This window comes from Ruditapes philippinarum, unplaced genomic scaffold (assembly GCF_026571515.1).
Source record: "Ruditapes philippinarum isolate M1 unplaced genomic scaffold, ASM2657151v2 ctg269_1_1_1_1, whole genome shotgun sequence".
Lineage (NCBI taxonomy): Eukaryota > Metazoa > Mollusca > Bivalvia > Venerida > Veneridae > Ruditapes > Ruditapes philippinarum.
The window spans coordinates 616,059-643,932 of record NW_026866443.1 but is presented as its reverse complement, the minus strand read 5'-3'; the positions used below and the strand labels follow the sequence as shown (position 1 = coordinate 643,932).

The 27,874-nt window shown below is 33.5% G+C and overlaps 1 protein-coding gene across 1 annotated transcript in view; it reads left to right on the top strand.

The window, feature by feature from the left end:
* Positions 1-27,874, top strand: part of LOC132732489 (activating signal cointegrator 1 complex subunit 3-like) — a 238,080-nt gene that overhangs the window by 17,839 nt on the left and 192,367 nt on the right. The window contains exons 19-30 of the mRNA XM_060718923.1: positions 2,564-2,650; positions 3,686-3,862; positions 4,792-5,017; positions 5,824-5,978; positions 7,341-7,439; positions 8,447-8,615; positions 11,675-11,895; positions 16,213-16,298; positions 16,950-17,116; positions 19,429-19,574; positions 21,494-21,614; positions 23,744-23,886. Coding sequence (XP_060574906.1) covers positions 2,564-2,650; positions 3,686-3,862; positions 4,792-5,017; positions 5,824-5,978; positions 7,341-7,439; positions 8,447-8,615; positions 11,675-11,895; positions 16,213-16,298; positions 16,950-17,116; positions 19,429-19,574; positions 21,494-21,614; positions 23,744-23,886 — 1,797 coding nt within the window. The remainder of the gene's footprint in view (positions 1-2,563; positions 2,651-3,685; positions 3,863-4,791; positions 5,018-5,823; positions 5,979-7,340; positions 7,440-8,446; positions 8,616-11,674; positions 11,896-16,212; positions 16,299-16,949; positions 17,117-19,428; positions 19,575-21,493; positions 21,615-23,743; positions 23,887-27,874) is intronic.

Here is a 27,874-nt window from a genome sequence, read left to right as displayed (position 1 = left end):
GAAACTTTACAGGAATGTTGATCAGCATGTGTAGTTGTGCACCTGGGTATTTTCGTCTGGATATTTTTAGTATTTTCAGAGTTATTGCCCTTGACTTAGTAAAATTTTGCAATTTTCAACTTGTGTCGCATGTAACTCAAAAAGTATTTGACCTAGAGTCATGAAACTTTACAGGAATGTTGATCAGCATGTGTAGTTGTGCACCTGTGTATTTTCGTCTGGATATTTTAAGTATTTTCAGAGTTATTGCCCTTGACTTAGTAAAACTTTGCAATTTTCAGCCTTGTGTCGCATGTAACTCAAAAAGTATTTGACCTAGAGTCATGAAACTTTACAGGAATGTTGATCAGCATGTGTAGTTGTGCACCTGGGTATTTTCGTCTGGATATTTTTAGTATTTTCAGAGTTATTGCCCTTGACTTAGTAAAATTTTGCAATTTTCAACTTGTGTCGCATGTAACTCGAAAAGAATTTGACCTAGAGTCATGAAACTTTACAGGAATGTTAATCAGCATATGTAGTTGTGCACCTGGGTATTTTCGTGTGGATATTTTTAGTATTTTCAGAGTTATTGCCCTTGACTTAGTAAAATTTTGCAATTTTCAACATGTGTCGCACGTAACTCAAAAAGTATTTGACCTAGAGTCATGTAACTTTACAGAAATATTGATCAGCATGTGCAGTTGTGCACCAGGCATTTTCGTCTGGATTTATTTAGTATTTTTAGAGTTATTGCCCTTCACTTAGAAAATTTTTGCAATTTTCAACTTGGATTTGACATAGTCATTAAACCTTATGGGCAGGTTGCTCAGCATATTTTAGATTTGCACCTGGGGTTTCGCTTGTGGATTTATCAAATATTTGTAGAGTTATTTCCCTTGACTTAGTAAAAAGATTGACAGAACAGTGGCGCGGTGGGGGCACCCGTGTCCTATGGACACATTTCTAGTTCTGTGGACATTTACTCTTGTTTTCAAACAAAAAGCTGGTTAACAGTTACTAGAGATTTGTCTACATTAATTTCTACATGAAATATAACCTAAGGCAAGGGCATCTGAGGTCATATGTGTTATATTTTTTTCTATTGACATTTTACTCTGTTTTTCCAAATCAAAACTTGAAAAGTTGCTATACAGTTACTTGAGTAGTGTCTACATTTATGAAATATAACAACTCTACATTAATGAAATATAACAACTCTACATTTCTGAAATATAACACAATAGAGGGGCACCTGAGGTTTACTTCACTAGTAAAGTTTGAAAGTCACAATACGACAATTATAAAAGACTCAAGGGAGGTTAATCACATATGATTTGTTGCTTTAAGCATTGGTTTAAACATATTTATTAGATATATTTACATTTTGATGAACAATTTTACACAATACATTTGGGATTGGGCAGAAAGCTATGAAAGGTTATGAGTGTCCTGTCCCTGCTTTAAGTAGTCTTTACACTTCAGAGAAAGTCTGGTATGCAATTGCTTGAGAAATGTTCACCTATGAGTTATAACTGTATATGAATTATGTTAAAAAATGTTAACACTTAGCCTTGTAGTGGCTACAGAATCTGCCCATGTAACCAGTGCAGACCAAGATCGGTCGGCAAATCCCTGCCTTCTGATCATGGTCGGCACTGTTCACTATTCAGTTTGTACGTATTTTGAAATTTTCTCAGACTGAAAGATAGACAAGTCTATTTATTATAAGATATTTATGGCTAAAGTTATGTACATGTAGTTGTGAGTTACAGTGTCACAACATTAAATCTAATTAACAAAAATCTTTGATTTGTCATGAAGATGATTACATTTTTATGCTCCCCGAAAAATTTTGAACTTTGTCTGGGACATAACTCTTGATGTATAAGAGGTATCAACGTGAAACTTTGTAGGTAGATAGATCTCATTCAGTAAGTTTGCAGTGCACAAGAACTGTAGCACTGTCTTGCCTACTTTTGGAGTTATTGCCCTTTGTTCATTTTGACACTTTGAACTTTGTCCGGGACATTACTCTAAAATTATAAGAGATATCAACATGAAACTTTGTAGATAGATAGGTCTCATTGGGTGGAAGTGCAGTGCTTAAGAATCATTACTCTGCCTTGCCTTATTTTGAAGTAATTGCCCTTTGTTTATTTTTACTTTTTGACTTTTGTCCGGGACATAACTTTAAAACTATTAGAGATATCAACATGAAACTTTGTAGGTAGCTAGATATAATTGGATAGAACTGCAATGCTTAAAGAACCTAAACAAAGCCTGGTCTAATTTTGGATTTATTACCCTTTATTCATTTGTACACTTTGAATTTTACCTGGGACATAACTCTGATATCATCAGGAAACTTTATAGATAGATAGATCTCATTGAATAGAAGTGCAGTGCAAAAAAACATAACTCCGCTTTGCCTAATTTTGGAGTTTTTGCCCTTTGTTCATTTTTTTTATACTTTCCTGTGTCCAGAACCTTCTCGGGGAGCATCACCCGGTTCAACCGGTTCTTGTTTACTTCTGTTTGTAAAGTACAGTTATACTATGTATCATATATATATATATTACAGGTAATAAATGAGTACTTGAAAACTGTGATGACCGAGGCAGACATTTTTGCTCTAGTCTCAAAGTCTCAGGAATTTGATCAGATAAAGGTATGATATAAACTTTTCATGTTCATTACCTTTCATTGTTACTTTTTAAGCGGCAGTTTACATAAAGCCATGCAATCATAACAACATCCTGCTGATGTTCGAGCTACATGATAGGTGCTCTCTTAACTTTTGTTTTACTGAAATAACTTGTAAAAATTTGCGAGTGTAAGATTAATCCACTCACAATTTTCAAAATTCACATGCATTTTGCCATATTGCTTGCTGAAATTTGTACCCTGTTAAATACTCAAATGTACACAAATTCCATACGTATTTTTTAACTGAAAAATCTTGTATGCAATAGATGGTTTGGACAAAAAATTGTCTGAAGTATTAATATTCCACATCCAATATTTTTGCATGTGAATTTTCTGTTATGTTTTCTTAACAAACCTTTGGTGAACAGTTAACAAAATGAGAAAAAAGAATATTGCATATGAACGAACACGTATATGCACCTACATAAAATTTCTTTTGACAGCTTAATAACATTTAACTCATATTTTCTTGTATAAATTTTCATTTAAAAGGGAGATTACTCCTAGTGGAAGACTCACTTTACTGTAATTGTCAATTTTATTGAATATTGTAATAAACCATGTTTCATTGTAAGTATTTAGAAAGTACATATCAATTTTTGAGTGCATTTTTGTAGAATAATGCACAGTTTGAGTTCAAATGTGCAGATATATATAATTAAGTATGAAGTATTTGGATAATAAATCATGCATTATTATACTACAAGCAAGGAAAATGAATGTTATTTCTATTCCAACATGCTTTTGAAAAAAGAATTGATAAATATATGCTGAACTACGTTAAGCGTAGAAGTAATTTTCCTGATGTCATTTGGTTTATTGACATCATAATTGCTGTTATATGACATGCAAACATTTGTTTGTTATGCCTTGCATATATCATGTTATAATGCACTAGACAGGCCTATCTATTTGAATGAGGAACAATGTGAAGCATGTAACAATGTTGGAATATTATAATAAAGCATGTTTCATTGGTATTGTTGGATATTATAAGGTTCGTGATGAAGAAATGGAAGAGCTAGAGAAGTTATTACATGATACATGTGAGATGCAGGTTCCTGGTGGTGTAGAGAACTCCTATGGTAAAGTGAACATTCTACTGCAGAGTTTTGTATCCCGTCAATATCTTGACAGTTTCTCTCTGGTTTCTGACCAATCTTATGTTGCTCAGGTAAGTTTCTAATGTACTTTAAATGCTTAGAGAAAATTCTTAAATGGAACATGAGTTGAAATGCTCTTATTGTGTTTTGTATAAAGCAAATGCTTAGACAATTCTTAATTACTTCATTATTAGAGCTTGAATTTGTAATTGAAAAGGGGTTTCCCTGGTTCAATTCTTGATTTCATGACATTTGAATCTAACGTTCATTTGTTCATTTCATAGCAGGGGCCTAATCATTCCAAAATTAGAAGTCAAGTTGCGGAGGAAAATGGCAATTATGGTTCTACCAGGAAAAATAGCAGTTTCGGGGTTTGACTCCCCTGAAGATTCATGCCCCAAAAATAATGCATTAAATGGCAATTAAAAACTAACTAAAGGAAATGGACTAAGAGTTTGGGAAATGTTTTTGCTGATTTTTGGATGAAAAAATGTTTAGATTCTTAATATTTATATGCATAATATATTGACAATTCTGTTTCTTTAGGCAAATATAACATTTCATATAGAAGAACAGACACTTGTAAAAGTCTTTTATATTTTATATACTATAAGATATGGACAGTTTTGTCAGTTTCCTTTCCTGTGTCACATATTGCATTTCAATGACCAGCATAAAGTTCTTCTTATTATTATTGTTAAAGAGTAATGAAAGTCTTACATATATTCATGACTTTATTAGTTATAAAGATTTTTTACAAGTTATATGGCTATATATGAATGGCTTTTTTATATTACAAACAACCGTTTATATATGGCCATATAACATGTCAAGAATCTTTACAATGAATTTATAAAACAGCAAACTTCCTTTTTTAGAAAAAAAGTGAAATTTCTTCATAAATTGACAGCAGCCTGTACATAAAACTATAGAGACATCACAATTAGCCAATGAAGAGTGACGTTACAAATGTGAGTATTATAATATGTTTAACTTTCAGAATGCAGCAAGAATCACTAGGTCTTTATTTGAGATCTGCCTGAAGAAGGGGTGGCCAATCATGGCCAGTCGTCTACTCAACTTAAGCAAGACCATAGACAAAAAGATCTGGGGTTTCGAGACTCCCCTCAGACAGTTTTCTATTCTCCCTCAAGAAATAATCAGCAAGCTAGAGGCAAGGAATCTCAAAGTAGATAAACTAAGGGAAATGGATGCAAAAGAGATTGGTAAGATGAATGATATTTGGTATTTTTGAGATGAAAACTATGTGTAATTACTCCATGATAAAGTATGATAGTAGTTTCTTTTAATAGTAATTATCCTTGTTAAAAAAAATTAAGGAATGGGGCATCTGTGGCCAAGTAGTTGAGATTCTTGCAATAAACTACTTGCCCCTCACCACTGTTGGTTTGAATCATCGGTGACTGGTTTATTTTAAGCTATTCAGCTAACTGGTTTTACTCTGGTGCCAATTTGTGCCTGAAATGACGGTATGCATAGAGGGGCACTTGAGATCAAAGTAAAAAGTTGCCATATGATCTTTACTGTGTTTGTGAGTTGTAAAACCCAACAAAGAAATAAAAACAATACTGATTTTTTGTCATAAGGTAAAATATGCGACACTGTATATGGGTAAATGGTAACAAAGGTTAAACAATTAAGTTATTTCAGTACAAAACTCTGAATGTAATAGTAATTCAGTGTGAGTAGTTGCTCATGTTTCTATTCTACTAGAAAAATCATAGAGATAACCAAACTTGTTAACATATTGGCAGAAACTTTGTTAGTTTAAACATACTTTATTGCATTAAATACATGTTTACAAACATATCATACAAATAATGAATATATATCAAAATGCAAATGGGTTGGGCAACAAGTTCTTACAACATTAGATTAAGCCCTTCCCAGAAACTTTGTTGAGAGAGGATACAGTTTTCAATTTGTTCTGTGTGTCTTAAGAAAAAATGAAATGATAAAGAATTGTAGAAATATAAATGTATACTGTGTATATATACATGTATTTTCACAGGTCACATGGTACATCATATAAAGATGGGAAGTACAATAAAGAAGTGTGTACACCAGCTACCATTGGTTGATTTAGAAGCTACAATTCAGCCAATCACACGCACTGTACTCAGAGTGAGGCTCACTATCACACCCATGTTTAAATGGGATGATAAGGTAATCTAGCGGTTGAACCTGCATGTTTCTCAAAAGATTCAGAATCTTATTTGTATATTAGTGTTCATCTGTGCTATTCTACAAAATAGAAAATTCTTCTAGAATCATAGTGACAGAAGAATGTTTCTAATTTGTGTAGAGCAGCTATAGATGAATTCTAACATACTTACAGGCAAGCATTATTTGGCTTCATTAATTGATATTCACTTTATTACATCACTACGCAGTTCTATGAAGCACTATATAAGTGACTATGAACGGAATTTGATAAAGTATTGACTTGTTCCTCTAAGTAAATTAAAACACAGAATTTTTAGGAAATACAGTGTTTTCATTAGATGAAAAAAATGCTGGACACTAATGGCTAATATAATTAGTGCAATTGGTTTCAAAACATAATTATGTTTGTGTAAATTCATTGCTTTTGACTTTCATCTATTACAGTATTAATTTATGATTAAAGTGATAAAACTTTGAATTTAGAAGTGTAAGCTGACAGAAGTTTTAACACAATCATACTATGCTAAATATCTTAAATAGACTTGCCTATCTTTCAATCTGGACAAAAGCCATACATGTGAACTCTCCCACTTTCAGCGGGAGACTCTCACTTTCTGCAGCCAAATTTTCAAAGATTAAAAGAAGGGGCATTTTCACAAATTAAAGAAATCTCCCTTTTTTTGATGTCAGAACTTCCTTCTTTGTTTATACAAATCCTAAAAAATCTTCCTTTTTTTGAAGAAAAATCTCCCACTTGATCATCAAAAAAAGTTCTCATGTATTACAAAAGCTATTCATCATTTTTGGGAAAATTTCAAAATGAATACTGACTGAATAGTGAACAGTGCAGACCATGATCAGATGGTATGGATGTGACGACTAATCTTGGTCTGCACTGGCTGCATGGGTAGATTCAATTACTGCCAGCAGGGTTAAGGTTTAAGTGAGTGTTAAAGCAGACAATACAAACAGCTACCTAATATCCATGTCTGCTTCTTTTTCAACAAATTTTACGATTATTTCTAAATAAAACCAGCATGTTTGTAATTCAAGCAAGAGGAACAAAATGAAATTTAGTTTTAACATTGATATTACATGTCCCCAAAATTTTATTCAATGGGCTGTTGTGTCCCCCCCCCCCCCCCAAAACAAATATTGACCTGGAAACAACACTTGATTATTTTTTCTGAACTGAACTTAAACTGCTTTATTCCAGTTGCATTACTTTTAAGGTAACGTGCATTTTAGATATATAGATATAATAAATTTTATTTTTTTTATATTTTTTTTTTCACACCAAAACTTGTTAATCTTTTCCTATCCATGCAATGATAATATGTAAATATGTGAATATGAATACAGGTGCATGGTACAGCAGCAGAATCTTTCTGGATCTGGGTAGAAGACCCTGATAACAATCACATCTACCACTCAGAGTATTTCTTGCTACACAAGAAACAGGTATTATATGAAGTATTATTAAGTTTTCCAAAAAAATTACGGCCACATGTATTACTGTTAAAACAAAAGGTTGTACTTTCCTGTATACCAGATGAAAAGACCCTGTATATATGTTTAAGCTTCTATTTTGATTTTACTTTACCCGAGTGTGGAATTATTTTTCCAGTGTTATACAGTACTAAATATTAAACCAGGTTATTCAGTACTAAATATTGTCAGGTTATTCAGTACTAAATATCACAAGGTTAAACAGTACTAAATATTATCACCAGGTTATACAGTACTAAGAATATCACTAGGTTATACAGTACTAAATATCACCAGGTTATGTAGCACCAAATTATTATCAGGTTATGCAGTACTAAATTTTAACAGGTTATGAAGTACCAGATATTTAACAAGTTATACAGTACTAAATATCACTAGGTTATAAAGTACTAAATATCAGGCTATACAGTACGGAATATAAAGAGGTCATGAAGTACCAAATATTTAATCAGGTTATACAGTACTAAATATTATCATCATCAGGTTATGCAGTAGTAATTATTAACAGGTTATGAAGTACCAAATATTTAACCAGGTTATACAGTACTAAATATCACTAGGTTACACAGTTCTAAATATCAGGTGATACAGCACTAAATATTACTAGGTTATACAGTACCAATTTCTTACGGAGGAAGGTAGTCTAGTACTGGTGTAACTCTCCAGGAACGATGGTTAGGAAACTACCCGCCTATATGACTGGAATACTGTTAGGAAAAGGCGTAAAATGAAACAAACAAACAAACAAACCAATTATTTAACAAGATAATACATTACTTAATATCAATAGGATATAAAGTTCCAAATATTTAACCAGGTTATATAGTTCTAAATATCATAACCATTTTGATATATTTTGATTCAAACGAATAGTCATTAGCATTCTAAATTTAGACTTTTTTTTTACCAAATACTCATAATATTATATGTAACGTTTCTGATAAAAAAATATGTTTCAGATGTACAGTAAGGAGCCACAGACTCTTGTGTTCACTATACCAATATTTGAGCCGTTACCTACGCAGTATTACGTGAAGGCAATATCTGACCGATGGCTGGGTAGTGAAACAATGTGTGCCATATCCTTCCAGCATCTTATCCTACCAGAGAGACACCCTCCTCATACAGGTAATAATTTGTAAAAACCAAAAAATATAGGTGTTTTATCACTTTCTAGCTCTGTTAATTACTGGATAGTGGGTCAACCCTGTTGCGTGAACCTGGCGTCTGCAGCTTCTTTTTGCCTACAGGATATGTCAGTCCAATATTCAATAAGTTGTCGATAAAAAAAGTTTAAGCACAGACCAAAATTTTGTGAAATAATTGACACAAAATTTGTGAAAATATTTTTTTCTTAACTGAACAGCAATAAAATTTTGTCAGACAGATATATTCATACCATGGTCTACAAAAAAAATCATTCACTGAGTGGGGGTTTACTCTTGTCTTTCCAACAGCAAAAGAAATAGAAAAAAAATAATTTAAAGGCATATTATGACTCGGAATGCTAACATTTTTTTTTATTTTTGGTATCTTTTTTCAGTTTCAAATGTACTCACTTGTTATATGATGAACTTTTGCTGTCTTTGCTCTGTTGGCATTATGTATAATTATAGTGAAGTCTAAATATTACTTTGTTTATATTTAGCTACCTTTATGACACATAACTTCAGGTTCAGCAGCACTTGCTTCAGTTGTAAAACATCTAACATGCTCTTAATCCATTATAAAAACATTATTAAACTTATGTTTGACATTTCTTTGCAATGTAAAAAAAGAATTTCTGAGGCATAATATGCCTTTAATTATGAGATATATTCAATTTTCATTAAAACAGACTGATTCTTTTACAGTAAAACAAGTTGATGAATAAAAGTGATGACAAAGAATCAATGATAATAGTGAATGATATTGATCACATCTCATTGCATCATATCGATAAAAGCTGATAATTCATTGTTCAGCATATCTATAGCTTTCCCAATTCTATCTTAATAAATTCAACAGTTTAAACTACTTTCCTGAATTAAAATATATCGACATTTGGAATGACAATACAGATTTGATTGGAGGACATTTTTATAAATAATGCACTAACTGATCTGTTTGATCAACATTAATGTTCTCAATTTGTTGATTTAATTCTGGTATCTATGTGACACCATATTTGCTTAATAGAGATCTTTAAGGAACTTCACTGACGTCCAAAAACCTAAAAACATAAAATTTGAATTTCTTACATAGATCACCTGCGGCACTTCAAACAGAACAGTACACACAAGATAATTAAGAATTACACACAGAAATAAACTGTAGTTTTTGCTATTCTTGGGCTCTTGGCCCAGTTTTAGTGTAAAGCATTGTGAGGCTTTTCAATTTTAGGTCATTTTTATACGCCCGTTTGAAAAACGGGACGTATTATGGGAACGCCCCTGGCGGGCGGTCGGGCGGGCGGCGTCCAATTTTGTCCGGAGCATATCTCCTACATGTATGGAGGGATTTTAATGAAACTTCATAGAAATGTTCACCGCTATGAGGAGCAGTGTCGCGCACATGAACCAGGTCTCTAGGTCAAAGGTCAAGGTCACACTTAGAGCTCATTGAAAAATGCTTGTGCGGAGCAAAACTTCCACATGTATAGAGGGATTTCAATATTACTTGGCACAAATGTTCACCATTGTGAGGCGGAGTGTCGCGCACAAAATTCAGGTCCCTGCAGCCAAGGTCAAGGTCACACATAGAGGTCAAAGTTTAGATAAAAATATGAAGATGTGTATAGGGACGATTTAATCATCATTTATTGAGAGATTGTAACACAAATGGTCATTATCATGACTACGGCTGTGACACATGTACTTTAGGTCAATATATGCAAGGTCAAGGTCACTAAAGATGGTGAAATATCCAGATTTTGTCTGGAGCATATCTCCTACATATATGGAAGAATTTTTATAATACTTTATGGAAATGTTCACCACCATGATATGCATTGCTCCATGCATGATCCAGGTCTCCAGGTCAAAGGTCAAGGTCACACTTAGAGCTCATTGAAAAACGCTTGTCCGGAGCAAAACTTTTACATTCATAGGGGGATTTCAATATAACTTGGCACAAATGTTCACCATTGTGAGGCTGAGTGTTGTACGCAAAATTCAGATCCCTGCGACCAAAGTCAAGGTTACACATAGAGGTCAAAGTTCAGATAAAAATTTGAAGATGTGTATAGGGACCATTTAGTCATCATTTATTGATGGATTGTAGCACAAATGGTAACTATCATGACTACAGGTGTGACACATTTAATTTAGGTTAATATTTGCAAGGTCAAGGTCACTGGAGATGATTAAATATCCAGATGTTGTCCTCCGGAGCATATTTTCTACATGCATGGAGGAATTTTAATGTTACTTTATAGAATTGTTCACCACCATGAGACGTAGTGCCCTGCACATGAACCAAGTCTCTCTATTTCAAAGGTGAAGGTCACAGTTAGAGCTCATAGAAAAACGCTTGTCTGGAGCAAAACTTCTACATGCATAGAGGGATTTCAAATAAATTTGGCACAAATGTTCATCATTGTGAGGCTGAGTGCCGTGCATAAAATTTAGGTCCCTGCGACCAAGGTCAAGGTCACACATCCTGTGCATATCTTCCCTACTGATTTGTTTTAAGGTTCATTTAACAACACAGTGCCAAGAATAAAAACTTGCTTGCTAGATAACACTTATCCATAATGCCCCCATCTCCAACTAAAGCTTTCTTAAACGGGCTTATTTTGTGACTATGGCACCCTTGTTCACAATTACAATAATTTTCTCAAAAAACAGAGATCTGAAAATTTGCACACTAGCTATTGGTCTAGACTTACATCAAATGGGACATTAAACTCGAAAGATTATTTCATGTCCTGTCATTGTAAGTTTTGTGCATTATTATTATATAGTTATCTGATAAATTTACACGAATCTTAGTAACAGAAATTGATTTCAGAAATTTAGTATTACACAAGAGTTACCTCATTTACCTAATTTTCTCCTCTTTAATTTCATTGCCAATTTGACAAACATAGCTAAACTTTATTGTATTTTATTGGTTTTTCGAAGTCTGTTGACTTGTATCTGTCAACAAAGTAACGTAATTTAAATCACAAAACACAGAACACAAGCTTATTCTGTTTTCTGTTACAGAGTTATTAGATTTACAACCGCTACCAGTGACGGCTTTAATGAACCCGATGTTGGAGACACTGTATAAATTCAGTCATTTTAACCCGATACAGACCCAGTTATTTCACGTCCTGTACCATTCTGATCACAACGTTCTCCTTGGTGCTCCTACAGGGTCCGGTAAAACTATAGCTGCTGAGTTAGCTATTTTTAGGGTGTTTAGGGAACGACCAAATAACAAGGTATGTAGTTTATCCCTTTACAGCTTTTATGTGAGTAAATGTGCATGTTTGTTTCCATGTTTGTTTTTGATTTAAAAACAACAGTTAACGAAAGTTTTGATTTTACAAGAGCTGTTGATATATGTTTCGATTTACCTTGCGCAGTAGATTAAAGAGCGCAGTTGATAAAAGTTGGGCTTTAATAATTGCAGTTGGTAAAAGTTCCGATTTTTCAAGTGCAGTTGGTGAAAGTTGCGATTTAATAAGTGAAGTTGGATAAAAGTTGCCCTTTAATGAGTGCAGTTGGTAAAAGTTCCGATTTTTCTAGTGCAGTTGGTGAAAGTTGCGATTTAATAAGTGAAGTTGGATAAAAGTTGCCCTTTAATGAGTGCAGTTGGTAAAAGTTCCGATTTTTCTAGTGCAGTTGGTGAAAGTTGCGATTTAATAAGTGAAGTTGGATAAAAGTTGCCCTTTAATAAGTGCAGTTGGTAAAAAGTTCCGATTTTTCTAGTGCAGTTGGTGAAAGTTGCGATTTAATAAGTGAAGTTGGATAAAAGTTGCCCTTTAATGAGTGCAGTTGGTAAAAGTTCCGATTTTTCTAGTGCAGTTGGTGAAAGTTGCGATTTTAATAAGTGAAGTTGGATAAAAGTTGCCCTTTAATAAGTGCAGTTGGTAAAAGTTCCGATTTTTTCTAGTGCAGTTGGTGAAAGTTGCGATTTAATAAGTGAAGTTGGATAAAAGTTGCCCTTTAATGAGTGCAGTTGGTAAAAGTTCCGATTTTTCTAGTGCAGTTGGTGAAAGTTGCGATTTAATAAGTGAAGTTGGATAAAAGTTGCCCTTTAATGAGTGCAGTTGGTTAAAGTTCCGATTTTTCTAGTGCATTTGATAAAAGTTGCGATTTAACAAAGCAGTTGATAAAAGCTTCAATTTAATAAGAGCAGTTGACAAAAGTTCTTGTATAGAATTTGATGCAATAACATTTTAATATAACAATACTGATTCAGTTGTTTAATTGCCTTAATAGCTTATCAGTGTTTTCAGTCAACAAATGTGACTGATCTCTTTTCATTAAAATCAAACATAACTGAAATTTTTCTTTCAGCAAGGTAAAACATACTTCACTGATGAATTATTTTACAGAACAGATTTACTTATAGTGAAGTGACTTTTGGACCAACGTTTCATAGCTTTGTTTTTCAGGTTTTCACATACATGTATTATTGCACAGTTTTATAGAGCAGTTTTTGTCTGACTTTAAAAATAAATAGATAGAAAATAAAAAAAATGAATGAAATTAAAATAAAAAATTTAATGAATAGAATTTCAAACATGTATCTAATAATTGAACATGCTCAAAAGATGAACAAGAAAAAAAAAGACGAAAAAGAAAAATTTGTCTAAGTCGTCTTGTCTTATTGTTATTATAAGCTGTGACTGATAAAATTTTATTTCCAATCCATAACATATGTTTCTTTATTCATCATCTAAGCCCAGGCTGTGTTATTTACCTTTCTGACGTTCATCGTAACATTTAGAAGAAAAATATGATTTATTAGCAGTACAAATAAATGAGTCGACAAACTTTCGAATCCCTGTGTTGACATTTAGAAGAAAAAAAAATATGTTTTAGTATTTAGCAGTACAAATAAATGAGTCAACAAACTTTCGAATCCCTGTGTTGACAATGTAGCTGATAACTTCCTCCTGGTAGAAAATCACAAAAACCCATTTCATGAATGTTTAATTTTATATCCTCGAATACTTGCAGAAATGTGTAATAAAAATAGCCTAGCTGCAGAGAATAACTTCTTGCACAGAATATCAAATGTGATTACAAAATCATTAATTCATGAAAAAAATATTCTGTTTACAGCCTTCACATATTTGATGGTAGAGACTTCTAGTCTCATTATATTCACTGATTTTTAGAGAGGGAAAATTTTCTCTGCTTTCCACTCTTCATATTAAGCTGGGATTTTAATGGAAGGAAAGCCACTCTTTTGTTTTCTTAACCAGTGTCTATTTATGTGGAATTAATTTGTTGCATCTTCAAACAAAATCAAATCTACTTAATTTAAAAATAAATTCTCCATCTTCCATTGTTTTGTAACATTAGTTTAAACATTTTACCATTGTGTAGAAAGTATGAAGCTTACTTGAATCTTTCTCGAGTTTACTTCCTAGACCTGAACAGTATACTGGTGCCTGTTTGCTTCCTAGACCTGAACAGTATACTGGTGCCTGTTTGCTTCCTAGGCCTGAACAGTATACTGGTGCCTGTTTGCTTCCTAGACCTGAACAGTATACTGGTGCCTGATTGCTTCCTAGACCTGAACAGTATACTGGTGCCTGTTTGCTTCCTAGACCTGAACAGTAAACTGGTGCCTGATTGCTTCCTAGACCTGAACAGTATACTGGTGCCTGTTTGCTTCCTAGACCTGAACAGTATACTGGTGCCTGTTTGCTTCCTAGACCTGAACAGTATACTGGTGCCGTTTGCTTCCTAGACCGGAACAGTATACTGGTGCCTGATTGCTTCCTAGACCTGAACAGAATACTGGTGCCTGTTTGCTTCCTAGACCTGAACAGTATACTGGTGTCTGATTGCTTCCTAGACCTGAACAGAATACTGGTGCCTGTTTGCTTCCTAGACCTGAACAGTATACTGGTGCCTGTTTGCTTCCTAGACCTGAACAGTATACTGGTGCCGTTTGCTTCCTAGACCGGAACAGTATACTGGTGCCTGTTTGCTTCCTAGACCTGAAACAGTATACTGGTGCCTGTTTGCTTCCTAGACCTGAACAGTACACTGGTGCCTGTTTGCTTCCTAGACCTGAACAGTACACTGGTGCCTGTTTGCCTCCTAGACCTGAACAGTATACTGGTGCCTGTTTGCTTCCTAGACCTGAACAGTATACTGGTGCCCGATATTTCAGCGATGTTTGAATGTTTAACAAACACAAGAAAAGTTAGAAGAATATTGTTCTGCAAAATGTCATGAATATAATAGGAAAGACATGTCAATTACATCATAGTTTATTCCATATTATGTTTACTTTCGGCAGTCATGTACACAACATGGCGGCAAACACTTATCTGCAGCCTTGTGAGTTAAATTTGTTTATTCACATGTCCAGGGCAATTACCTTTTAACAGTTTCAAAAGCAAAAGCAATAGTTACCTTTATGTTTAGTACATCTATACCTAGCATATATCTGCAGGTAAGAATTTCCTCTATGGTATTTATAAATTATTTCAGCGGTTGTTTAACAAAGACAATTGTCTTACAAGGTACGAAAACTAATAGTGAAATGGTGAAATGATATATTTTACTCTTCACCTAAATAAGATAATAAGTCTTTTTCTCAGTTGTATATGGAATATATTAATGAAAGTACAAAAGAAAGTGGCAGGTGTTTGAAGTGTGGAAGGCACCTGAGATTGATTATGTTAAATGCTAGTACATGTACCTTGGAATTATTGGTAACACAAATAGGGTTTAAACCCCCGTATGATTTAAACCCTAGATACAGAGGCAGACACCTTAACCACTAGACTACTGCTCCATTTTCAAATGTTAGGGTTAGTGTCTGCAATTTGCATACTTATCAAAATATAACATGTAAGTGTTAACTTAGTTTGAACCGTGAAATGCCCATATAATTTAAATCAATGTCTATAAAGCTATAATACCAGTTTTAAACCTTAAAGGGAAATAGCTATATATAGCTGTGTGAGGTTCATAGTGCTCTATATTATGAGTCCCTTGTGGCAGAGGGGTTGTCTTTAATGGCTGAGACGAAGGGGCATCCGTGGCCAAGTGGTTAAGGTTGTTGACTTCAAACCACTTGCCCCTCACTGCTGTGGGTTCGAATTCCGACAGGGACTTTGGATTATTTCATGTGAGGAAGCTATCCAGTTAGCTTACGGAATGTCGGTGGTTCTACTCAGGGGCCCGTTCGTGCCTGAAATAATGCACGGAAGGGCACCTGAGGTCTTCCTCGCCAGTAAAAGTGGAATGTCGCCAAATGACCTATACTGTGTTGGTGTGACGTAAAACCCAATCAAACAAACAATAATGGCTGAGGCATAAGAATTACAGCCACTGTCTATCTCTGTGCAATTGTATGAGACGACTAAATGGGTTTGAATAACTAGAGTCGATGCATCTCTTAGCGTCAGCACTTGAGGTGGTTTTGACCCCTGGTGTTGCTTTGATGTTTGTTAACACTCAACGTAAGCCAAAGTTATCTCTCCTTCTTTGCCCCATATGACTTATACTGTGTTCATGTGCCATAAAACAAACTTTGTATAATGAAAGGTGTGTCTTGTTTTCAGGCTGTGTATATTGCTCCATTGAAAGCTCTTGTACGAGAGAGAATGGAAGACTGGAGAGTCAGGATTGAACAGAAGCTTGGAAAAAAGTAATTTGAAAGCCTTTGTTTTAAAAGCTCAGAGTTTGCAAGTTATGAACCATTTTGGTTCAGTTCTTAATGTGATTGATATCATAGTAGCTGTGAGTTTTGAAACTATGGAAAGGCAAAATTGTTTGATTTGTAGAAGACAAAGATAAGGTCTTTTTTTCAGCAAGATAACTACTTGTGCCTTTCTGAAATACGTGTATATTTTGGGTTCTGTCCCTCTGAAAGCCAGCACTTTGTTTAAAGATAATTCAAGAGCCTTTAATCCTCAAACTGTTAAGATCCATAGGGGCAACTGTGGCCGAGTGGTTAAGGTCCTTAACTTCAAACCATCTGCGCCTTGCCAGTGGGTTTGTACCTGTAAGGGAGTTAAGATTCTTTAATTTGAGGAAGCTATCGGAACACCAGTTGTTCTACTCAGGTGCCTGTTTGTGCATGAAATGATGCAAGGAGAGACACCTGAGGTATTCTTTCATCATTAAGGCGGAAAAACCGCCCTATAATCTTTCCAGTGTCGGTAAAATGGAAACGTGACCCCCTTACACACACACTTCCATTAAATAAATATGTGTATCATTCTTATGCACATAACTGTTTATAATAAACCATATCACCATATGACAGGTTTTAAATGTTTGATGCTACTGTTATCAGGGTGGTAGAGTTGACAGGTGATGTGACACCAGATATGAGGGCTATAGCTAAAGCTGATCTTATAGTGACAACACCAGAGAAATGGGATGGTGTGTCCAGAAGTTGGCAGACAAGAAACTATGTGAAAGCCGTCTCTCTTATTGTGATAGATGAAATTCATCTTCTAGGTAAGTCCATGCTGTTTGTACATAAGTTTGAGTTCAAATGCAAAAGAATATAATCATGAGGGCAGATAGGACTAAGTGATTAATTACAAAGCATTTGAATGATAAACCATATATTATTATACATAAACATATGAAAAATTATTATCATGCTAATAGAAAATTGTTTAAATATTATAACTACATTGAGCTAAGAAGTAATGTGCCTGATGTTATTTGGTTTATTAATGTCATATATGAATGATGTGATGTGATGTATAAGCGTTTCTTTTTTGAGCTCTACATGTATTGTGTAATAATTCTTTGACTGCCCTGTCTTTTTTTCAAAGGGGTGATTTTTGATCATTGATGCTTATTTCATTCTAACAAAAATGACATTGAACTAAATTTGGTGGAGAAGTCATTTTCATGTCATAAGGTTAAGTGACATCACAATTTACATCATTACGTATTAATGCCTCAGTTTTTATAATAATAGTAAAGTGAGTGTTCAGTACAGAATGATAGATAATATTCAATCTAGATAAGTGAATATAGTTTGTCAAAAACAGTTTCGTCACAACACTGAGGGAAATAGGGTTGATAAAAATATTTCAGAAATAACATTGGTACATAAGTTTTTTGAAATGACTTTTATCATTAAGTTTCATTTTGTACTTGTTATATTCCCTTAAATAATTAATTGGAAGTCTAAAGTTGATCTCAGTGCGTATGAGGATGAAGATTTGCCTGTGAATATACATGTATTTAATTTCACATTCAATATATTCATAATAGAATTAACTTTCTAAAATTTGATGCTCTTGCATTCTATAGGCTGCATTATTAAGTTAAAAATACATTTTAGTGATTTCTAATGCAATTTATATTTGATATATCCATTTAATTTTGATACTTTGAGTTTGTTCTTATTCAATGTAGAAAACTATAATATGTTTACAGGATTAAAATTTCTTTTAAGGAAAACCTTTGAGAATAAATTCTTGATAAATTAAAATAAAAGATTTTAAATTCATGGTTAAAATCGCGCTGTTGCTCGTTTTTACTAATGTAAATGATAGTTTTGTAAAAACAATGCTGAAATTACATTTTGCTTTGAATTTTCACATCTCATAAAGTTTGCAAATGGGATAATAATAATGTAGGAAGTAAAAATTAGCCATATTTTAATAAGAAAATTTCAATATATAAAACAAAGGTATGTGTTTTTGAACACCAGAATGTTTAAATTCCAGACTTTATCTTATAAATTGAATATAAACACGAAAAATGCAACAAATCAGTGGTATTTTCTTTTTCTTGATTTTCCCTTGAGGAAATTTTTTGTTTGCCAGAGTTTAAAATTAAAAAATTTGCAAAAACCCACAATAACAGTTTGGGTGCTTATTTCACCTTTCATTTTTGGGGTATATAAAATTGAAAAAATCTTTTTTTTTAAAATGGAAAAAAAATAAAATTAAGTAAAGAAATGAACACGTTGTTAGAGGACGTTGTTAAAGGAATTTATGTCTTGCACAGAGAGTCAGGGTAAAATGAACCCTACTTATTTGAAAAAAAAACACAAAAAAACCCAAAAACTCCAAAAACCAACAGATATGAAGTAACTGATCAAGTAGATTGTACTAGCCCAAACCCAAGCAAAATGTGCACTAGAGGACTGCATGGCACAATTGTTTTTGGATTGGCGATTTGTTCTTTCTGCATATAGAGTGTGTGAATTTTCACCCCCAAAAAACCCCACCATTTTCTGGTGCCAACGGTTGAAACACCATCTTCCTGGTTCCCTTTCCAATTAGCCCTTGAATTAGATTGAAGGTTCTTCTTTTCATCTACATAAGGCACAAAACAAAACACTATGTAAAAGTAAAGAGTTATTTAATTCGAACCTAAAACAAAATTAAGATAAAAATATCAAACAAAAAGATAAATCAGATGATTAATTTTATATTCCAGTGGCTAGTTTACCGTCTTAATGTTGGTTATATGTGGATGGTATATCTGTATTGTAGGCAGCTAAAGAGTTAGGGATAAGGAGTTTTTCTGGCATTTGTTTGTTGTCTGATCTCAACATTGATCACCATCTCAGTTATTACTTTTTCCCATATACATGTATACCAGACTTGTTCTTTTGCATCCTAGCATATTGCTCATTGAACTTGATATTTCAGTCAATCAAATTGAGAGGGTTTTCATTATTAACAGATTGGCGATCCATATCATTGGTTTAAATACATGGCCTCATGACTTTTTCTAGTTGTCTTTATTGCTGAAAAAAGTCGCTGTATATAGGTATACATGTATGTGTTCTCATTTAGGAAATGACAGAGGGCCTGTTTTAGAGGTGATTGTCTCAAGAACCAACTTTATCTCTTCACATACAGAGAAGAAAGTGAGAGTTGTAGGTTTGTCTACTGCTCTAGCTAATGCCAGGGATCTAGCTGACTGGCTGGCTATAGGACAGGTAAGTAATATTGTATACATGTTTTCACTGTACTGCCGTATGTGACTAAAATGTTTCCTGTACTTGTATGGTTACAGGAAAGTGGCGTCTTGCAAGTAGGCCCTTTTGAATGCAATGACTGTATTTGACTGATTTCTGCATCCCCTTGTACTTGGTATTTAGGAGTTACATGTATAAATTGTCAGTTTGTAACTTTCATGTCTCAACTATATGCTTTGATATTCAACAACACACTTAGGTCTTGGTCACATAAGGAAGCTACATTACAGAAGGTCATAACAGCCTCCATGGTCGAAGGGTTAGAGTCGATGGCTTCTAATCCAGTTACCTCTCTGGCATGGATTTGATCCCCAGGAGATGCTTTGGTAGTTTAGTGCGGAGGAAGGTAGTCTAGTACTGGTGTAACTCTCCAGGAACGATGGTTAGGAAACTACCCGCCTATATGACTGAAATACTGTTGGGAAAAGGCGTAAAATGAAACAAACAAACAAACAGAAGGTCATTGGTTCTACTCATGTGTTGTTTTCACCTTAAATAATGCATAAAATGAACTTTTGAAGTATTCCTTTATCATTTAAGGTGGACCTTTTTATTGCATTGTGTGACTTAAAAGTCAGCATAACTACATTCTGACAATTTTAAAAAGGCCTCCAAAATGTTGTCTAATCTTACTTAAAGTCCTATATAGAGCAAAATTCTTCCATAGATATGTTTAAAGAAGTACATGTAAATCCACTTAACTTGCATAACTTTGTTTGAGGAAGTTAATTTAGTTAGCTTGCAAATTGTAGGTGTTGCTACCAAGAGAGCAGTATAATTTCCAGTTTAATTAAAGTGCAGGAGATTGATGTATTTACCAATTTAATGTTTTTGACTCTTGATTTGATAACTGTATGAAAACTGGGAAAGTACATGTATAATATTATTTGATTATTTATTTTCTTTGGTTTAGACATTGTTAATCACAAAGTTGTAAGACCAGAATTAGACTGGATTTATAGCTTTATATTTCGGAACATTTTCCTGGCTTACGTAATGGCTGGATGTAAGACAGTAAAGTAGACCTCTAGATTGCTTGCTGGCTGCTGATGTAATCTCCGTCTTAATGCACCTCAAGGGACATTGTTAAATAGATTTACTGTCTGGCCGAAGCTTTTCTCTTGTATATTTTACTATTCACAAGTATACATACAAATTAGATATCGGGGAAATTTTAAATTTTGGCCCAAGGCTTTTCCTTCAAAATCAAAAAATTTTTAAATTAAAAAAAGGAAAAAACCTTTTTAATTTTTAATACTTTTAGATTATCTTCTTGTACTTGGATTTGTGTGTAAATTTCAGTTGATATGGCCATTGTAGCTGAGTGACCAAGTTTCCTTGTTTTTGTTTCGTTTAACAATTATGAGTATGAATTGTATATAAAATTTTAGTAATGTTGACTTTACTTCTGTTTGATAAATGTCAAGTGAGATCATGTGATTATACATGGCATCAGTCTCTTGTCTGCTATGAGACATTTACTTGGCACTAAGTTGTGTTTCATTACCAAAACCAAGCTAGAATTATATAGCCTAACTGGAAAACATCCTCACATGAAAGACTCCAAAGTCCCTGGCAGGATTTGAGCCCACATAAGTGAGAGGCAAGTGGTTTAATATCAGCAATTGTAACCACTCTGCCATGGCGACCCCTTATAAAAAAAATTAATGTTTCCCATCTGTCCAGCTAGCTTATGGAAGGTTGGTGGTTCTACCACAGAATTCATTTGTTCCTAAAATAATTCATGGAGGAGAGGGCAGGATATGTCTCTGTCAGTAAAGCTGGGAGGCCTTTATATGATTGTATAACTGTTTGCTTGACTTAAAGCCAAACAAATTAAAAAAAAAAAAGATTATTTCACATGTTTCTTTTAACCCTAGGTTGGTTTGTACAATTTCCGTCCATCTGTGCGTCCAGTTCCATTAGAGGTACATATACATGGTTTCCCCGGACAGCATTATTGTCCAAGGATGGCTACCATGAATAAACCTACATTTCAAGGTAAGTTTTGTCAAGTTTAATGAGATTTTAACCCTTAAATTGCTTTATTTCTACAATGAACTTGCCTGGCTATGTATTTAGACCAGTCCATTGTTAGTTTTAAGGGAGCTCAACATCGGGATACAGAAACTGAACAGTACAGAGTATTATCAGAATGCAGGGATATGCTAGCTCTCCTTACTTTATATTGGTTGTGAATCCAAGTCAGTATTAATAGGCAAATACAAATTTAAAGCAGAATCTTGTCCATTATATAAATTAAACATAATCAACATTTTCATTTATCCGCAAATTAAGCTGAAAAGAAAAGTTTTATAGTATTCCAAACAAGTCAGTTCTATGAACAATGTACATATCTTTTTTTTTTATAAAAAGAAAAATGTTTCCCTATATGCATATAGTAAAAACTTAAAAAATCTTTTTTTAAAGAACCCAAAGAGCTAGAGCTAAGATATTTAGCATGAAACATATTCTAATGGATGTCTACCAAGTTTGTTCAAATAAGAGCCCTGGGGTCAAAATTGGCCCCGCCCCGGGGGGTCATTGATTTTGCCTTATATGTGTATAGCAAAAACTTAAAAAATCTTCTTTTAAAAAAAAACAAATAGCTAGAGATTAGATACTAAGCATGAAACATCTTCTAGTGAGTGTCTACCAAGTTTGTTCAAATAAAAGCCCTGGGGTCAAAATTGGCCCCGCCCTGGGGGTCATTCATTTTCCTTATATGTGCATAACAAAAACGTAAAAAATCTTTTTTGAAAAAACTCAAATAGCTAAAGTTTAGATATTAAGCACGAAGCATCTTCTAGTGAGTGTCTACAAAGTTTGTTCAAATAAAAGCCCTGGGGTCAAAATTGGCCCCGCCCCGGGGGTCATTGATTTTCCTTATATGTGTATAGCAAAAACTTAAAAAATCTTCTTTGAAAAAAAACAAATAGCTAGAGTTTAGATACTAAGCATGAAACATCTTCTAGTGCGTGTCTACCAAGTTTGTTCAAATAAAAGCCCTTGGGTCAAAATTGGCCCCGCCCTGGGGGTCATTCATTTTCCTTTTATGTGTATAACAAAAACTTAAAAAATCTTTTTTGAAAAAACTCAAATAGCTAAAGTTTAGATATTAAGCACGAAGCATCTTCTAGTGAGTGTCTACAAAGTTTGTTCAAATAAAAGCCCTGGGGTCAAAATTGGCCCCGCCCCGGGGGACATTGATTTTCCTTACATGTGTATAGCAAAAACTTAAAAATCTTCTTTGAAAAAACCCGAATAGCTAGAGTTTAGATATTAAGCATGAAACATTTTCTAGTAAGTGTCCACAAAGATTGTTCAAATAAAAGCCCTTTGGTCAAAACTGGCCCTGCCCCAGGTGTGTCATTGTTTTAAACTATGTGTAAAGAAAAAACTTGACCAGCTAGACCTTAGATGTTTAGCATGAAACATCTTCTAATGGGTGTCTACCAAGTTTGTTCAAATAAAAGCCCTGGGGTTTAAACTGGCCCCGCTCCAGGGGCATATTATACAGGTGAGCGACTTCAGGGCCATCATGGCCCTCTTGTTTATTCTTCATGTACAGACTCAATTAATCCAACTGAGTCTGCAATTTTCATGTTATTTTGTTGTGATTTATGTTTCTAAGGGATCGCCCTTTTTCCAGATTTTTATATTTAATAAATTTAGATTTAAGGAACTCTCCATATTTCAAAGGACAAAATAATGGTATCATATAATACATTCTTTCTTTATTCATTTAAACAGTTTTGACTTTATGTAATAAATTAACCCTTAACCTGCGGGAATGAAAATTGCCTTCAGTATAGAATCAGTCTAGCTTATACATCATATGAAATCTGATTAGGCTTTATAATGTTGGTGGCTTAATTAATATCTGTTTTTGATTTTATATTGAATTCTTATATTGTTCAAATCGTCTGTTCCAAATTCAATGTAGGGCAAATTAATTACACAAAGTCAGCAGGCTTGAAGTTCAGCAGACAAATTTATTCATGTCTTTAGACTGGTTTACAAACTTAATTTTAAGTTAACGATTTTAGAATTCCTAATCATTGTTAATTCGAGTGTTTCTAGACAGACGTAAATTGATTAGTATCACAACTCGTCCCATTTCATTACAGCGATCAAATCTCACTCACCCAGTAAACCAGTCCTGATCTTTGTATCGTCACGACGACAGACCAGACTTACAGCCCTCGATCTAATCGCATTTCTTGCGGGAGAAGACAATCCTAAACAATGGTTACACATGCCAGAGAACGAGGTAAGTGACACAAACTTATTTATATTTCAGCAAACTGTCGCTCAGCTGTCAGCATTTATTACGGTCTTTGGAAAGAAGCGTCGAGGAATTTCGGAAATTCAATTTCTAGGTTTTTTTCGATTTTTTGCGAGAATTTTAGCTGGAAGCGAGAATTTTTATGTTTTCATCGTCTCATCGATCACGTTTTTGATTAAAAACTGTTTTTTCCAGACAACGTGGTTTATTGTATGTATGTCTAGGTAAGTTCATAAATGTGTGATAAAATGTTAAATTAAAATTCAGATTTAGAGAGAGTTGGTTAAATAATTGCGAGTTCGTGTATCTATATTTTATTTTAAAGCTCAGATGATGAATTGATATCAGTATTGGTATACATCTTGTGAATTATATATTTTATACATGTATATCGTGTGTCATCACCATTACGAGCGAGAGAAAAAACTGATCTTTATGATTCTGACAAGATGATGTGATGTTTTAGTATCATATTTTATATGACCTAGCTCCCCTTTCATCATGGACAAAGTAACATTGTTGAAATGATAATAACATTTGCCACTCAGTGATAAAAGCTAGAGTGTTAGAAAAGTGAAATTCAGTAGATTCTGTGTCATATTTATTTAAACATGGTAGATTAAACACCGTCTTTACTCTATAGAAACATTCAGTTTCCAAGAAATCAGATAAAAATAGGTTTTGAGATGGTTACTTTCCCTAACCTCTTAACCTGAGATTATGTTTGCCTATACATGATACTTTGTCAACATAAATATTATTGTAGCTTGGTCAAGATTGTTTGTTCAATCTTCATTTTAGGGGCATCTCTGGTTAGAAGTCATTGACATCAAACCACTTGCCCCTTATTACTGTGGGTTCAAATCTCACAGAGAACTATGGATTCTTTTATGAGATTACAGAACTTTTGTGGTTTTACTCAGGTGCCGATTCCTGCCCGAAGTAATGCACATAGGGACACCAAAATGTTTTATTTATCTATTCACCAGTAAAACTGGAAAGTCACCATATGACTTTACTGTGATGCAGCGTAAAATCCACCAAAAAAAAAGTTATTTTGGCAGTTCACAAGATTTTGTCTGTTTTATGTTCTTTTTTTTAAAAATTTTGAAGTATGTTTTTTAATTAATATATTATTCTAGGCAGTGGTTTGAACCATTTATCACTTTTCTTTCTAAATTGATATAAAACAAAGCAAAGAAACTAACACAAATAATCTATAATTAAAGGAAACAAGGAAATAGGAATAATCTAAAGAAAAGATAACATGTTAATGCTGTCCTTTTTTTCCTGTTTTGATATTTAATACTGTTGAAATGAGCTCATTCCAGCTTTGATGTTTCAGATTTAATTCTGATAATGAGCAAAATATTCTTTGTGAAATGGAAAAGTAGATGTTATGTAGAAGAACCTTAATTTCCTGCCTATTAAATATTGTGATTTTATTGTGATTCAAGGATTTTATTCAATTTAAAGAAATAATGTTAAAATTTCTGTGTTTTATGTATTGGGAAAATTTTGTATGGATTCATTAATGAATTTTTTTACTTATAGAAGTGAATCCATGGTTTTATTCACCCTCCATAAAATGGTAAAATGTATTAAATCTTTTCTGATCTGCCAATTTATTGCCAAAATGTAAGTCTTAAATATATCCGACATACAAAATAACAGGGGAATAAAAGAAGATTTCTTATTTGAATAATTGATCGCCAATAAATGAAAAACTTCATGGTGGATCTCTTTGTATTATCTAAGTTGTAATATACAATTTACGTAAGAAATTGCGATGGGATTCGAAGGAAAATGATTTTCATTAGTCTTAATAGAATATCTTTCTTATTTGTGGAACTATTTTTATTCACATTTAAAGGCCCATAACTGTTCGGAGTAATAATTTGTCTGTGGCAGTATTTCTTAATAAAAAAAAGATGCCATTTGGGTGTCAAATATATATACTGTTAGTCAACCATGTATTTCATTTTCCGAATGTATAGTTAACTATTTCCTTAACAGAAAAATATTTTAAAAATTCAGCAACTTTTTTATCCTGAAAAAGTGAAACAAAATATTAATGTTATTTCAGTTAGCACAATTTGGTGATGATAAAATTGTATACAATGTGTGCATCCAAACAGCCTTGTTTTGCCCTATGCATCAATTCTTACTACACTTAATATTTTAAATTGACTTGCCCATCATACAATATGGACTAAACCATTCATCATTTTTAGGGAAAATTTTAAAAAATGTACTGACAGAATAGAAGCAAACAGTACTGATAGATGTGCCAGTTGATCTAGGTCTGCACTGCATAAGGTTGCATGGGCCACCAGGAGACTAAGGGTTACTTTATATACATAACATAAAAAACCCTATTAAAAATGTAATTAGACTTAAAGGCCCATGGCAAAATCATAGAAAGAATGTCAATTATGTAGGATAAGACACTGAGTGTGGAAATTCTGGTATAAAAACTAAAGTCTTATTTGATCAGCTTTAATCTTTTGATGGGTATTATAGCCTTAACTGGACTGAAATAGAGTTTGCGTGTTTAAAATCTTTAATAGGTACAAATCTAAATCAGACAAACTTTTTTGATGAATTATTTAAGGTGTGAGATCAACCTATAAATCATCTAAGCGTCTTTTAGAAAATTGATTACCATATCAATTCTTTTTAGCACCCCCTTTGCTAAATAAGTACCACCATTCTATTATGTACCCTCTTTTTCTAATGAGTACCCCTTTACTAATAAGTACTCCCTGTTGTAAAATAAACCCCCTTTTCCAATAAGCATGCCTTTGCTAATAAGCTTCCCCTTTGCTTATTAGTAACCCTTTTCAGAAAAGTACCCCCCTCCTTTCTAATATGTACCTCTTTGCTAATAAGCTTCCCTTTGCTAATAAGGACCCCCTTTTCTAATAAGCACCCCTTTGCTAATTAGTACCCCCTTTCTTATAAGTACCCCCTTTTCTAATTAGTACCTCTTTGCTTATAAGTACTCCTTTTTCTAAAATATACCCCCTTTTCTAATAAGTTCCTCCATTTCTTATAAGTACCCCCTTTCTAATAAGCACTCCTGCATAATAAGGGGAAATAATGCAATCCTTCAACAGTAAACTAGAATGTTTCCCGCCATATGACCATTATAGTGTAAGCGTTGCCACGTACTTCACTTCAGTGTTGTAATATTTTTCTGGTCCTTCGGGATCATTGATACCGGCACTATTAAGTGTTGATAATTGAGTACCGCTCAAGCCGGTGCTAGGAGGCGTGAGGGATGTTGCACATAGACTCAATCAAACCAAGTCTGCAATTCTCTTGTAATTTTGTTAGGATTAATGCTTCCGAGGGATCACTTTGTCTCCAGATTTTTATATTCAAACAAACTGTTTTTGAGACTTACAATTAAGGACAATTAGCCAAAAGTCATAATACAAAAATCTGTTGTTCAGTCTTATAATGTGTGTAAATTTGATAGATATAAAACTGATATACTGTTTAAAATTTGGTGTCAAAACCAATAAAACAAACAATAAAAAGCCAATACATGCTGTACAAATGTATACAGCAAAAAGTCTTTCTAAAGGGCTTCAGAGTATATGCCTGATAATTCTGTAGTTCATATCCCGTTCTATCTCATCCTGTTGCATTCTTTAGGAACAATACAGTATTATGTTTACCATTTTATCTATTGATTTTATATAATTTTCTTGAATTTCAAATATTAACGAGAAGATGTTAAACTTGTTTTGATTGTCTGTCTAAACTTTCATCAGTAATACATTGTATTTCTGATAGTGTGTAAATGTCAGTGCTGTTAAAGCTAATCATTTCTTTCAAGTACAGCTCTTGTTCAGATATTTAAGTAGAAATCTGGGGAATGAGAAAAAAAAAATTCTTATTTACATAATTGGTTAAATTATTTTTATGAGAAAAAAGTGGTACATATGTACAATGTATATTAATA